General features: G+C 45.3%; 1 protein-coding gene across 2 annotated transcripts in view; it reads left to right on the plus strand.

Annotated features, from left to right (window-relative positions):
- The window catches only part of NUP62CL (nucleoporin 62 C-terminal like), a 59,560-nt gene that overhangs the window by 9,061 nt on the left and 36,778 nt on the right, over positions 1-13,721 (plus strand). For both annotated transcript variants that reach the window (XM_068249705.1, XM_068249706.1), the window contains exons 3-4: positions 6,544-6,812; positions 10,966-11,085. In XM_068249705.1, coding sequence (XP_068105806.1) covers positions 6,544-6,812; positions 10,966-11,085 — 389 coding nt within the window. The remainder of the gene's footprint in view (positions 1-6,543; positions 6,813-10,965; positions 11,086-13,721) is intronic.

Here is a 13,721-nt window from a genome sequence, read left to right on the forward strand (position 1 = left end):
TCCTTGTGTCTTTAATGAAGCTATGTAATCTTTCAATGTTTGTTTTTTCTGGCTGTTTGTGGATAAACGAGTTTGGATATACCTATCCCGAGGTCTGTAGCGGAAATTCCACTTGTGTCCCTTTGAGATTGTCGATATTACCCACTTCTCCTGAATTCTGTCCACCCAGACATTCCTGAAGTCCCTCAGTCTGGAACCTACTGGTGGTGCCTGAGTGGGTGTACCTTCAAAAGGACTGCTTGTTTTGGCTGGTTGACGGATTACTTGATTTTAATGATCTTACTAGAGTGGATTGGGAGCTTTTCCAGTTGCGTTTAAATTGCCTTCCTGGTTTATAGGATATTGCATCTCTAGCTCTGTTATACTGCTGCCTTCTATAAGATGAAAAATTCTTCTTTTGTTGTCTGTCCTGCGGAATTAGACCAGATTTTCCTCCAGTAACTCTTGATATTGCCTTATCCATCTCTGAGCCAAACAAGGTATTTCCGTCATAAGGAATCTTTATCCAATTTTGTTTGGAACCGATATCTGCAGACCAAGGTTTCAACCACATGGTTCTTTTTGCCGTTACCGAATTTAGCATAATTCTCGCCAGGTTCCTGATAATATCCATTGATGCCTCACCTATGAAATCTGCTGTAATTTTGAAATCGTCTAACGCTGAAATAATTTCCGATTTTGTCAGTGTCGTTAAGGATTGCTTGCTCGATGTTATCAGTCCATACCTTTAAAGCCTTCGCCACTGACGTTAAAGCTATTGACGGTTTGCATGTTGAGCCTGCATTGAGATATGTCTTCTGAGATCATTATCCAATTTTCGGTCTAACACATCTTTAAAAAGTATGGCATCGTCCGTTGGCAAGGTGACGTGCTTCACCAATCTAGATAGTGAAGCATCGACTGATGGCGGGTTCTGTAAGAAGGGAATTTCCTCTTCTTTTAATGGGTACAATTTTGAAAATCGGTTTTGCGTATTTGGTTTGTTGTCCACTTTTTTCCATTCATCCAAGATTATGTTCTTGATCTCCTTCATTAAAGGGAAGGCTATTGGCTTTTTTGTGAGGTGAGCATAGTATTCCTTTGTCTGATCTTGATCCTCCGTCGGCTCTGGCCATTCCAATGCCTCCTTCATCGCTGCAATGAATGGTGCCGTAAATTTTAAGTCGAATAATCCCGGAATTTCCTCCCCTTCGTCAGGGGGTTGAGATTCCATTTCCATAGGGTCTGGCTTTACTGTAGTAGCGGAATGAGCCATGACCTCGTCTCTGACTACCTTCCTAATGATATCTATCATCTCCTCCGATCTCTCCTCTTGTCCTTTAGCAAGTTGCGAGAAACATGACTGGCATACTGTTTTATCAGGCATTGCCTGATTGGGACAGGCCCAGCATTGACCACTGATAGGCATTTGCCTAGACACTGGAGATCTAGATCTTGATCATCTTCTGGAACTGTGGTGATGTTCTGATCTTAAAGAACGCCTTCTTGAGCGTGATCTGGACCTTGAACGTGACTTATGATGATGTTTTTTAGACTTGTGTTTCTTATGTCTTGGCTCCGACCCTTGCCTGGAGTTTCTCTCCTTCTCCGATGTCCTATAAGACATAAGCAATAATTTATATTGCTGGTCTTATGAATGGCAATGGACATTTACTTTTTTTTTTTTATATCCCTTTAACCTTACCCCGAGGGACGTGCGGCATCAGATGTAGAGGCTTTTGGATCCACTGTGAGGAATAGAATTAAATAGAAAATTAATTATCCGCTTGAAAAAACAATAGTAATATATGTATTCAAACAAGTGACCCATTTCATTTAATCACTTGTCTCTAATCCTTACTTCCAATATTCGGGTGGAATTATATGTAGTCCAGACTGTTGCAGATTTCTAGGGGAAACCTCTTGCAGAGCAACTGCCACTGCAGCTAACTCTCCCCTCTCGCTTTAGAGCGCCGTCTGACGCCTCCGCTGCGTGCTCACGAGATCTGGGCACGTTTCCCTAAGCAAATATGGCCGCCGCTATTATCTCCTATGAAGGAGACATGCAGCGCCTGCGCACTGACCACTTCCGGACGCCGTCGCGAAACCGTAAGTGATGCGCTGCCATACCGCTCGTTCACCCACCTGCCGGCGAGCTCCGGAGCCGCACGGAAACCGCATTCCTGAGGAGGAAGACCCACTGGCAGCGGGAGGAGACTCCACCGCACCTCTGCACGCCGAGCAACTAGTACTTAAAGGGGGTTAGCCTAACTGCACCCAACGGGCACACAGTGGTCCCAACAAACATTTAGCTTGTTACATAAGCCTGCTGATCCGCTGGCCCATTTAGAAGCCATCTCTAAAACCTTTCCGGACAGGAAAGAGATATATTACTGAAAAAACCTGTCCTGGGATAAGGTGCACTAAAACGAGCTTATATGAAAAAACCTATATATATATGGGAAAAAAATAATGAAGAATATGCTGTAGTGAATATAAGGAATCCTGTAGTGTCTGAGGACAAAAAAGAGAATAAGGGGGGAGGGAGGGGGGGGGGGGGGTGCTGTAGCTGTATTTATAGTTTAATTATGGTCCAGTAGGGGTCAAGGGGACGGAGCTGACCCAGGAAGTATGACGACATGGAGGTATCAGGAAATGTAGACTCGTTCATCACAACTAAGCTGATGGTTCTTCTCTTCTTTGACGCTGCAGCATTGTACTTAATCAGAGCGTAAGGACTCAACAATGTTGTCACGGACGATTGCGGGGACGCAGGCGCGTCCTGGAACCGCCCGTGAAGAAAAGAACGATCGCACTCGATTCCTGCGTCGATTGCGCGTCAAATCGGTACAATCTGGATTTATTGTGTAGGAGGTCTGCAGTCCTTTTCTTAGCAAGAGAGCACCATTCCAAATGCTGGTTGGCCCTTTTGATATGCTAATGAGCCTGGGCCCAGAGAGTCCCTGGCTTCAAGCTGTGCTGATGGCCCATCCATCAGGTATAAGGTGACAAGCAGCTGGCAGGAAGACTGGCCCTGTGACTGCTGATCAAGCCAGAGGTGTAAACTCAGAGTTGTCTAAGCAGATTTCACATTCAGATGTTAATTGAAGGAGCCAACAGGGCCTTCATAGACAAGAAGCAGACACAGCTGGACTCCAGTCAGGCTGACTCCAGCCTTAGCAGGAAGAAATGAATGTACAATATAATCTTTTGCCCATTTACAGAATACAATAAATAGGGTGGTTATGAGAGCGGTATCATTGGATCCGTAGGGTCATGCTGGATCTCTTGATACCAGTCGAGAGGGGCCCGGGGCCCCTACCACCCAGGTATGAATCTACTCAGGACCCTGATCTGATGCACTAGCCATGTCAGGTATCATATTAATCTGTATTTTCCTCCAAGTATGAAGCTGTTACCCCCCTAAATGTAACGTGTATGGTTCAGGAGTTACAGCAATTCATAAGTTTAGCTCTAAAATCTCTGAGAGGGAATGAACTGTCATTTGCTGGTAGTTCAGAGGGGGCCGGCATTGCCACACCCCCAAACCAGCTTCATCAAAAGCACAGAGCCAGCAGGCGGGCGTTTGTCCTCCACACTGAACCATCTTGCACTCATCAGATGCCAGCTTGAGGATATGCTGGCATCCACCTGGTCTGAACTCTGAACTCTGGACTTTGAAACCAAGGACTTTATGATTCTTCCCACAATAAGGACATCTTTCCAGCAACTAAGTATTTTTCTCCCTTCTTTTATTTTTCATACTGGCTATTACTGTTTTCATAATTGTTGATTTTCATAATTGTCTGTATATATTAATTATTTATATTGCGTGAATAAACGACTTTCTCCAAGTCATTCACTTTCCGCTACCCTGCTTATCAGCACACACAGAAATGATCCCGGGTCTCTGAAGATACGCTACTGTTTGTTTGTTGTTGGCTAGACGGAATATCGTGTGTTTAACCGTTTTATTCGCAGGATTAGTCAGTCAGTTAGTGGGCCCCACGGTCCCATGATAACCGCGGTGGTGGCAGTTTACTCTGAACCAGTGGGTGAAGTGGTAATCACCCGTGTCTCACAGGCTCCCTTCTGAGTTGTCCGCGGCTAATTCTTAACGGTTCCTGCGCATTGACTGCGACCAGAGTTCGCACGATCTGTGCGCTGGCACCGTTTAGAAGGCTAAGTGCGGTCAGCCACTGAGGGCTCCTGTGACAAATGTCATATTTCCATGAAATCCTCAAACGCAGGCAAAATCAACTGTCATTAGATAGATTACTTGTTAAAGCCACCAAAAAAAAGTTGGGGTGAGCCAACAGATAGCAATAATTCTCTTAGTGAACGTCTTTTTGTACATTTTTACTTTATACAGTACTTTGTATTAAATATTTTTCTATGAAGGTTTTTGGATCGTGGAATGATGACTCGTATGAGTTTCCATTTAATCCTTATGGGAAAATTTTCTTTGATATAAGATTGCTTTGGATTACAAGCATATTTCCAGAATGAATTATGCTTGCAAACCAAGGTTCTACTGTAGTTTAAAAGCACATAAAAAAATAGTTTATAGTACAGTACAGTGTTCTTCCCAGAATTTTTTTCCAGCTGGGTGGCATTAAACGGTAGCCAGGTGGTATGAAAAAGTAGCCGGGTGGTACGAGATGAAAGAATACAGGGCCGGTGCTTGTGTGAGCAACTATGCTTACAGCATAGGAGGAGGTGAGCCGATGACAGCCGGGTGCTCACCAAACCTAGCCGGGTGGAGCACCCGAGACTGGGGAGAACACTGCAGTATATGCCCAAATCCAGAGTTGTCCGAAAGAAAATAAATGATCTCTATTTCACCATGTTTAACACAGGACTCAATTTACAATCTCCCGGAGCGGAACTGGTTTGTTAGTAGGGGATTGCCTGTATTTGACAATTTCACGTCAACATGAACAGAAAGCTGCACTGTTAATGCATCACTTTAGGACTGTAGATAGAGTATTCCAGTTATTCAACATAGTGGATAGCACTCCCTGACTCAAAACTGGGCCAGAACACTATCGTTGGAGTTGTAAAACTGTCCAGTGACTGGCCAATTCAAATTGGATGTGATTATGCACCCTAAACTTGTTTAATATGGCAGCACTGTTAAAGTGGAAGTCTGGGCAGAAAAAGAAAACCCACCTGGAGGAAACCTCATACTTTCTGCTTGCCCCTCCACTAAGGTTTACTCTAGTCCTCCATTCTCCATCTCCACTTCAAAGATGGCCCTGTATCCTCCTCCTCCTTCTCTCTGTTGGAACTATGAAATGATAAGAGGGGCACCTTTGATTGACAGGGCCATTAAAGAGACACTGAAGCGGAAAAAAAAATATGATATAATAAATTGGTTGTGTACTATGAATAATTTCTAGAAGATTAGCAGCAAAAAAAATATTCTCATACTTTTATTTTCAGGTATATAGTGTTTTTTCTAACATTGCATTATTCTATAATATGTGCAGATTACACAACACTCAGCATTCAAAATGATTCTTTCAGAGCAGTCTGTGAAGTAATGACCTCTCCTCTAGCAGAGAAAAAGTAAACAGTTCACTTACAGTTGAGATAATAAAAGTCAGATAACAGCCCTCTCCACGACTAACTTAGTCGGAGAGCGTAATGGCTTGTTTGCATAGAGATAACAACTGGAGTTTCTCAACTCTTCCTGTTCTGGAAACAATTAGACTGATGTATCTGATCTTAATGTTTTATTTCTTAGCTGTACTACACATACAAATCATAATATCATAATTTTTTTTTCCGCTTCAGTGTCTCTTTAACCTTTTCTTTCTCATAGTCCCTATGTTCAGAGGTTACAATGCCAATAATCATTCTACAGGCTAGGATACAGCTAGATTCACATTTGGATCAGAAACCCGAATGTCAATTGCATAGCAAATGCAATTGCAAATGTAATTTTTGCGCTTCTTGTTTGGGGAATGGGAATTGCATTGCGATCGCTCCTGAAATGCTGCATGGAGCACGTTTGCGATGTTTACAAATTGCAAACACTGCAGTGAGAATGGATAAAGGTATACTGTTACAGTGGTTTTCTGATCGTTCGTGATCAGAAAAGTACTGAAACGGTGCTGAAAAGCGCCCCAGTGTGAACCAGCCCTATTCCTTTACTACCACTGTGGTATCAGGAGAAGAGACCATTAAAGTACTAGACAAATGGGCTAGAATGCTATTAGTAGTTTTAGTAAAGAGGTGAGTCCAATGTCTTTTTTTTTTCTCCCCACAGGTCTTTGTTTTATTCTCTGGTTTGTTTTACTAAAAACCATCAAGTAAAGTAAAACTGAAATGTTCAGAGTGGAATGTTATGATGTTATGGCAATTGACAGTCTGTTGCTTCTTAATGGCAGCCATCTGGTTTAAAAAAAATATATTATTTATTTATTTTTAATTGCACGCTAACAGCAGAGATGCATGAGTTTTATTTTAATTTTTCAGACTCGTTTCACCTAAAAGTTGTATTCTAGTCACCAATGAATGATCAGATTTTTTTTTTCTTCTTTCAAATTTCTTTTCCAGAACCAATGCCGCTAAATTTGCTGTAAATCCACAGCCAGCAAATAGTAACATCACTGGAACTGCACAGCCTGCTCAGAATTTGGCTTTCGGTTTTGGAACTGCACCAGCACAAACTCAACCCGCAACCGCTGGGAGTTTTGCCTTCGCTGGCCAGCCTGCAACAACAGTTCAGTCTACCACAAATGTAGTGAACATTGCTCCTGCTGCTGCCGCCACCGCCGCCACTACAACTGCCACTGCTCAGTCAGGCTTTTCATTTCAGTCTCCAGGTAATCTTGGTTTATTCCACTATTTTTTTGTGCTATACCATTAATCATGTGAAAGAAGCCTGACGCAAGACAAACAAGGAACTATTATTGCCTTCTTCCTTTAACAAATATATTCTATTATATATTTTCCTGACTCACCTGCACATTACATCTATCAGCGGGCACTTCCGATCGTTATCCGGATATGGCTTCTTGCGGCTTCTCATTTGCGGTAATGGGGAATCGGATGCGTACTGTGGAAATCTGCAGCATGCTATTCATAATTTTCACCGCATCGCGCTGGTAAATTCGCGTCAATGGAAACAACTGACTGCTGTTTGCTTGCGATGCGATAATTGCATCGCACCGTGGCTAGTGGAAACACGCCCTTAAGCAATGGATATGTGTCAAATTTCCAATAGTGTGCTCATTCTGCATGTCCTTTGCCTACCAGCTGTCTGCTGCCTTTTAACGCAACTCCCTGGACAAAGTGTCAAAGGGCACTAAATGGCATATTATAAAATGTGATAGGAAATTCCAACCGTTATTTTTACTTTCACTTAGGAGGAGAGTCACACTTGAACCTGTGGAAAAATGGCAGTGTTTTTCCGTGGACAAATCTGCATTCTTGGCTGGCAGCCATCTTAGAACTGTCAGCAGTAGGGATTTACATGCGTTGTCAATAAAATGCAGCACTGCAGTTTTTTTTTCCTGCTGTATAAAACGCACATTGCTCCCAGTGCACTGGAATTGTGCATTGGGAAACGTGCACTTTCGCATGCGTTTTCTGCAATTTTAAGCAAGAGTGACCCTTGTCTTAAAGAGACTCTGTATTTAAAAAAAAAAAAAAAAAGCCCTCTGGGGGATACTTACCTCTGAAGGGGGAAGCCTCATGGTCCAAATGAGGCTTCCCCCTCCCCTGTAGCTTCGAAGAGTCCAGCGCTGGCTCCCCTGAAACACACACATACTTGACAAGCAGATATTTATTTACCTCTGCGATCCTGCGCAGGCGCACTAGCGACTCTTCGTTCAGGCTAGGTGGAAATAGCCGAGCTCGATCATATCCGATCTACTGCGCAGGCGCAAAGGACTTGCGCCTGCGCAGTAGAGCGGATCGATCAGGTTCGGCTATTTAACCCGATTGAAGCTCAGCTAGCGCACCTGCGCAGGATCGCATTAGGAAAATATTTACCTTGCCGGGAAAGCAACAGAGGAACGGAGAGGGAAGCCTTGTTAGCATCCAGAAGCATCTCCCTCCCGAGGTAAGTATCCCCCAGAGGGTTTAAAAAAAAAATACAGATCCTCTTAACGGTTCCCATTGAACTTCATGTAGTATAATGCTTTTTAATGCCTTTCTAGCTTTATTTATACTGTATTTTTCGGACTATAAGACACACAAGTGGTCAGAAAAGTTCCTGCATCTTATAGTCTAAATACAGGAAGCCCCCGACAGTCTTCTTCCCAGGATCAATCAGCCGGGCGGAGCGCCAAAGTAAAATAAATTACCGCCTGGCTGATGAGACGGCGGGCTGCGTTCTTCCATGAAAAGTGCCCGGCTGTCAGGATGTGCTTCTTCTCCTCTGCGCACGAGATCTCGTGCTTCCCGGTGAGCCTGTGCACTCATTGGGTCAGTGCATGGAGAGGCGTGACCATAGCACTAGCCACCGACTTTTCACTGTGACTGCAGAGGCTCGTGGCTGTGCAGGGATGTTCTGTGCACAGACTAGACACAGGTATGCGCATAAACATTGACTGGCAGAACATCAATGTTAGATTTAAACGCACAACATTCAGTGCATAAAGTGGGATGGAGGAGTGCTGCGGGCTGTGATTGATAGCACAGTGGAGAAACACGTTCTGGAGTCATAGGGGAGCTGACAGCGAGACGGAGCAGTGTGGTGGGCTGTGATTTATAGCAGAGTGGAGGATCACGGGCAGGTCATGGTGAGGCATGAAATGCTGTCTGTGGAGTCAGCCGCAGTGTAAACTGCAGCCATAACGTGGTGAGAGCCAGTGGAAGCACATTGCTTACTTATTGTTCTATATGTGTGCTTGAGAGGGAAAAGTCCTGTGTGTCCAGACAGCAATCCTTCATAAGTGACTCTGATGGTCTGTTCTGCCGAGGCAAGCTGGGGAGGATATATATTTATTATTATTATGTATTGTTTCCTCTCCTACTATAGTCTGAGATTCCCCTGTCCACCAGCACCACCCCATCAGCATCACACAGTGTGAAACCCCCTCCATATCACCCAAATGGGAGATGCTCCCTTGTCCATTAGCATCAGCCATTGTGTACCCCCACTCCACTAGAATCACACAGTATGAGGCACCTAGTATGAACCCCTAACCCACATCAGCAGCACCCAGGGGGAGATCTCCCTCCCTTCCTTATAGCTTTCAGTGGTACTACCTCCCACCCAGTAGCACTCAGCGCAATCTTCTCCCACACCTAGTAGCACCCGGGGTGATCGAAACACCCCACCTGACACTTATTGTGATTTTCTGCACACGCACACACACCTTCCCCCCCACCCCCTACGTGACCCTCCTTCTTTACTCAATGTGACCATACTTCCCCACCTGGCTACTTTTCCATGCCACCTGGCCGGAAAAAAATTCTGGGGAGAACACTGCCCGACTTACGAATGCCCGCTGATACAAACCGCTGATCTGCTGCATTGTCGGCAATTCCCTGCATTGTCCCTGTCCTCCTCTACTCCCCTTCGTGTACCGTAATTGGCAGCGGCATGTCTCTCAAACGACCCGATGGAGCCTGCAGCGATCACCTGCTTCTCCTCTTCCTATTTCTCCCCCAAGTGCTGGCTTCTGCTGATCGCAGTGGGCTCCCTCAGGTCCGATGAGAGAAGCGCTGCTGCCAATTACTGTACACGGAGGGCAGTGGAGGGGGACAAATGAACACTGGGGGGACAAATAGACACATGGGGACATATCAGGGGACACTGGCAGAAACGGAAGACACAGACAAACAAAGGGACACGGGGACACAAATGGGACTGTAGAGAACACAGAAGGAGCACAGAGGCAGACACATGGGGGACAAAGAAGGATATATAGGGGCACAAAGGCTGACACATAGGGGACAGAGGAAGACACAGAAGGATACAAAGCAGCATTGAGGCAGACATGGGGATACAGAAGGAGACAAAGGGCAGACACATGGGGGGCACTGAGGCGGAGACATGGGGGACACAGATACGGACACAGGAGGACACAAGGGAGACATAGGACACAGAGACAAAAGAGGTACAAGGGGGAACATAATTGGTGGGAGAACATCCACAAGACGCCTCTGCATCATGGATGCATCAGATTTAGTATATATTTTTTTCCCCTGGATTTTGTCCTCTAAATCTTGGTGTGTGTCTTATGGTCAGGAGCGTCTTGTAGTCTGAAAGATGGTAATTACATGCCAGAAATCAAGTACCCTATGATTATTAGTAATTACCGTTTTTTTACATGTATTCCTCCTTGCTCTCTTGAGGGAAATAAGTTTGAAGAAAGTCTACCAGATTCACCTGTAAGGCAGGAGTCACACTTGTCTGCTACCGTGCATAATTTCTGCTAAAAAAAACCCTAAGAAACAATGTTAATCAATGGGCTAGTTCACACTTGAATGCGTTTTCCCATGCAGAAAAAAACAGCGCAGAGCTGTGTGCATTTTCCCTATCAATTAGCTTCTGTGAAAAAATGCACACGTTTTGCCCAAATGTGAACACACATTGGGCTTGATTCACTAAACCGTGATGACTGATATCACAGTCGCGCCCCAGCGTTTTGCGCGCGTTATAACGCACGTAACAGTTTTCGCATGCAATTGCAAATTTTCGTGCCAAAAAGGCTGCATGCAAAAATTAGCGATTGCGCGCAAAAATTGTTACACGCTTTAAAACACTAGCCCGACCGTGATATCAGTTATCACGGTTTAGTGAATCAAGCCCATGGTGTGCAGAAAAACACATGCAAAACAATGACAGACAAGTGTGACTCCTGCCTAAGTGTTAGCTTCTACTAGATCATTTTATTTGTTCCTTAGCTCCTGTAAACTGGAGAGCACCTTTGAAATTTATATATTTGACAGAGAATTAAATTTAAATAGTTTCTTTATTTCTGTATCTTCATCTACAGTTAACTTATTTTTTTCCACCTACAGCATTTTGCATGGCGCCATCTGCCACTTCAGCCACTCCCACTGCTACAACTGCTCCAGTTCAAGCCAGTGCAATCCAACAAACTTCAAACTTATTTTCAAAACCTCCTGAGGCAGCATCAGGTAAGCTGGCAGCAGGATGAGAAGCGTTGTCACATATGTAATTCTCCAAATTACTGTATGGTCAGCACTTTATATACTCTTTCATTAATGCACTAGAGCTTATTAAAGGGAAGGATCAGGCATGACCTAAAAAAATAAAAATACAAATCCTCTTACCTGGGGCTTCCTCCAGCCCGTGGCATCCAGGACGTGCCCTCGCCATGGCTCCGCAGGCTCCCGGTCTTCTCCGGGGGCCGACTCGACCTGGCCAGGCCGGCTGCCAGGTCGGGCTTCTTCTGCGCTCCAAAATGCGCCTCACGGGGGCGCGCTGACGTCATCGGACGTGACCGGGCTGCGCCTGCGCTGGCGCAGAACTACTGCGCCTGCGCAGTACAGCCCGGAGGATGTCCGATGACGTCAGCGCGCCCCCGTGAGGCGCACGTTGGAGCGCAGAAGAAGCCCGACCTGGCAGCCAGCCTGGCCAGGTCGGGTCGGCCACCGGAGCAGACCGGGAGCCTGCGGAGCCACGGCGAGGGCACGTCCTGGCTGCCACAGGCTGGAGGAAACCCCAGGTAAGAGGTTTTTTTATTTTTTTTTGGGTCGTGCCTGAACGTTCCCTTTAACCACTTCACAACTGAGGGGTTTTACCCCTTCAGCATCCGAGCAATTTTCACCTTTCAGCGCTCCTTCGATTCATTCGTCTATAACTTTATAATTACTTATCGCAATTAAATGAACTATATCTTGTTTTTTTCGTCACCAATTAGGCTTTCTTTAGGTGGGACATTATGCCAAGAATTATTTTATTCTAAATGTGTTTTAATGGGAAAATAGGAAAAAAATTGGGGAAAAAATCACTATTTTTCAGTTTTCGGCCATTTATAGTTTTTAACCTCCTTAGCAGTATGCCCGACACTGTGTTGGGCATACCGCTGGCTGTTCCCAGGAGTCCCCCAGTATAATTTTAAGTGATCGCATAGCTGTAATAGCTTCAGCTAGCACTAGGCTAGCTAGCAGTGGTGGCCGGCATCCCCCCGATCACCGCTAAATACATTAACCCCCCCCCCCCCCTGAATCCAGTGATCGGCGCAGCCTCCCTGCACATCTCCGGTCCTCTCTATGGGGAGGATCGGGTCTGCGCATGACGTCGCCGACGTCATGACGCTCCCCATAGAGAAGAGCGGAGCTGTCCGGGGAGGCTGCGCCGATCGCTGTATCCAGGCTTCGACGGGGGAAGCCCTAATGGAAATCCCGTTCAGGACGGGATTTCCGGACGGGCTTGTTCGCCGGTTACGATCGAAGAGGGTGGGGGGATGCCGCTGTCATGTAGCGAGCCCTAGGCTCGCTACATGATTTAAAAAAAATAAAATAAAAAATAAACTGCTGCGCTGCCCCTGGCGGTTTTTTATAGACCGCCAGTAGGGTTAAACATTGCAATAACCGGGACAAACGGGCAAATAAAATGTGTGGCTTTTATCCACAGTAGAATGTTTTATTTTAACACTATAATGGCCAAAAACTGAAAAATAATGCATTTTTTTTTTTTAAATTCTTATTATTCATGTTAAAATGCATTTAGGATAAAATTCTTGGCATACTGTAATTCCCAAAGAAAGCCTAATTGGTGGCGAGAAAAACAAGATATAGATCATTACGCTGTGATTAGTAGTGATTAAGTTATTGGCGAAAGAAAGGGAGGAGCGCTGACAGGTGGAAATTGCTCTGGTCCACAAGGGAGAAAAACCCTCAGTTGTCAAGTGGTTAAATCCACAACAGCTACAGAGGAATTGTAGCAGTGCAGATCACACGTGCATGGGTGGCAAAGCAGCGCACGGATGGTCAGCAACAACCATCTTTACTCCGGGGACACTGGTCTGCCTTTACATTCTGCATGGGGTTAGTCGGGGAAGGACACAAAGGTCTGCATGAACACGTTTAGTCATTTGTAGCATGTTTTTATTTACACTATCCCATGCTGCTGTAGATAAATGTTTTTCACCGGGATCTATTCAGAAGCATTTAAGCAGTGTCCTCAGTTTATTGTAATCCAGACAGTTTCTTAAAGTATAGGCCTGCCTAAGGGCTATTTGCAGCATTTTATGTCACATCAACTGACCAGTACAGCAGATTCACATACTCCGTGTCAAGAACTGGCCCGCGGCACGCCTGCGTATACGGTTCCCAACTGCGGGTTTGACCAGATCAAGCGGGGGACAGCCTTATTCAAGCTACAAACAAGGCTGGGACCCCTCAAACACTTCCCACTGCCACCACTAGCCGTTGCTAGACACGTCAACTCAGCTGTCGAGTGCTCAACACGCAATCTGCGTTTTCGTATTCGGGTCAGTTTTGCGCTTAGGCCGAATACAGGAACGCCATGCACCCACACACGCAGTACAGTTGTACAGCACAATCAGGCACTGACTTGTAATGCAAGTTACGCTGTCGTGCAGCAAAACCACTAACAGTCGTTCCGAACGATACTGTTAGCCACTCCCACTCTGCTGTCGAGCGCAGAAGTGCCCCATACACACAATGCAATTACAATTTCATATGGTAGTGTTGCTCAAGCATACAATTAGGCATGGACTTATACACAGCTACACTGCAGTCTCCTCTAGGCTATGAGTGTTAGTTTAGTACAGCAGAAGTCAAGC

Source organism: Hyperolius riggenbachi, chromosome 8 (assembly GCF_040937935.1).
Source record: "Hyperolius riggenbachi isolate aHypRig1 chromosome 8, aHypRig1.pri, whole genome shotgun sequence".
Taxonomy (NCBI): Eukaryota; Metazoa; Chordata; class Amphibia; order Anura; family Hyperoliidae; genus Hyperolius; species Hyperolius riggenbachi.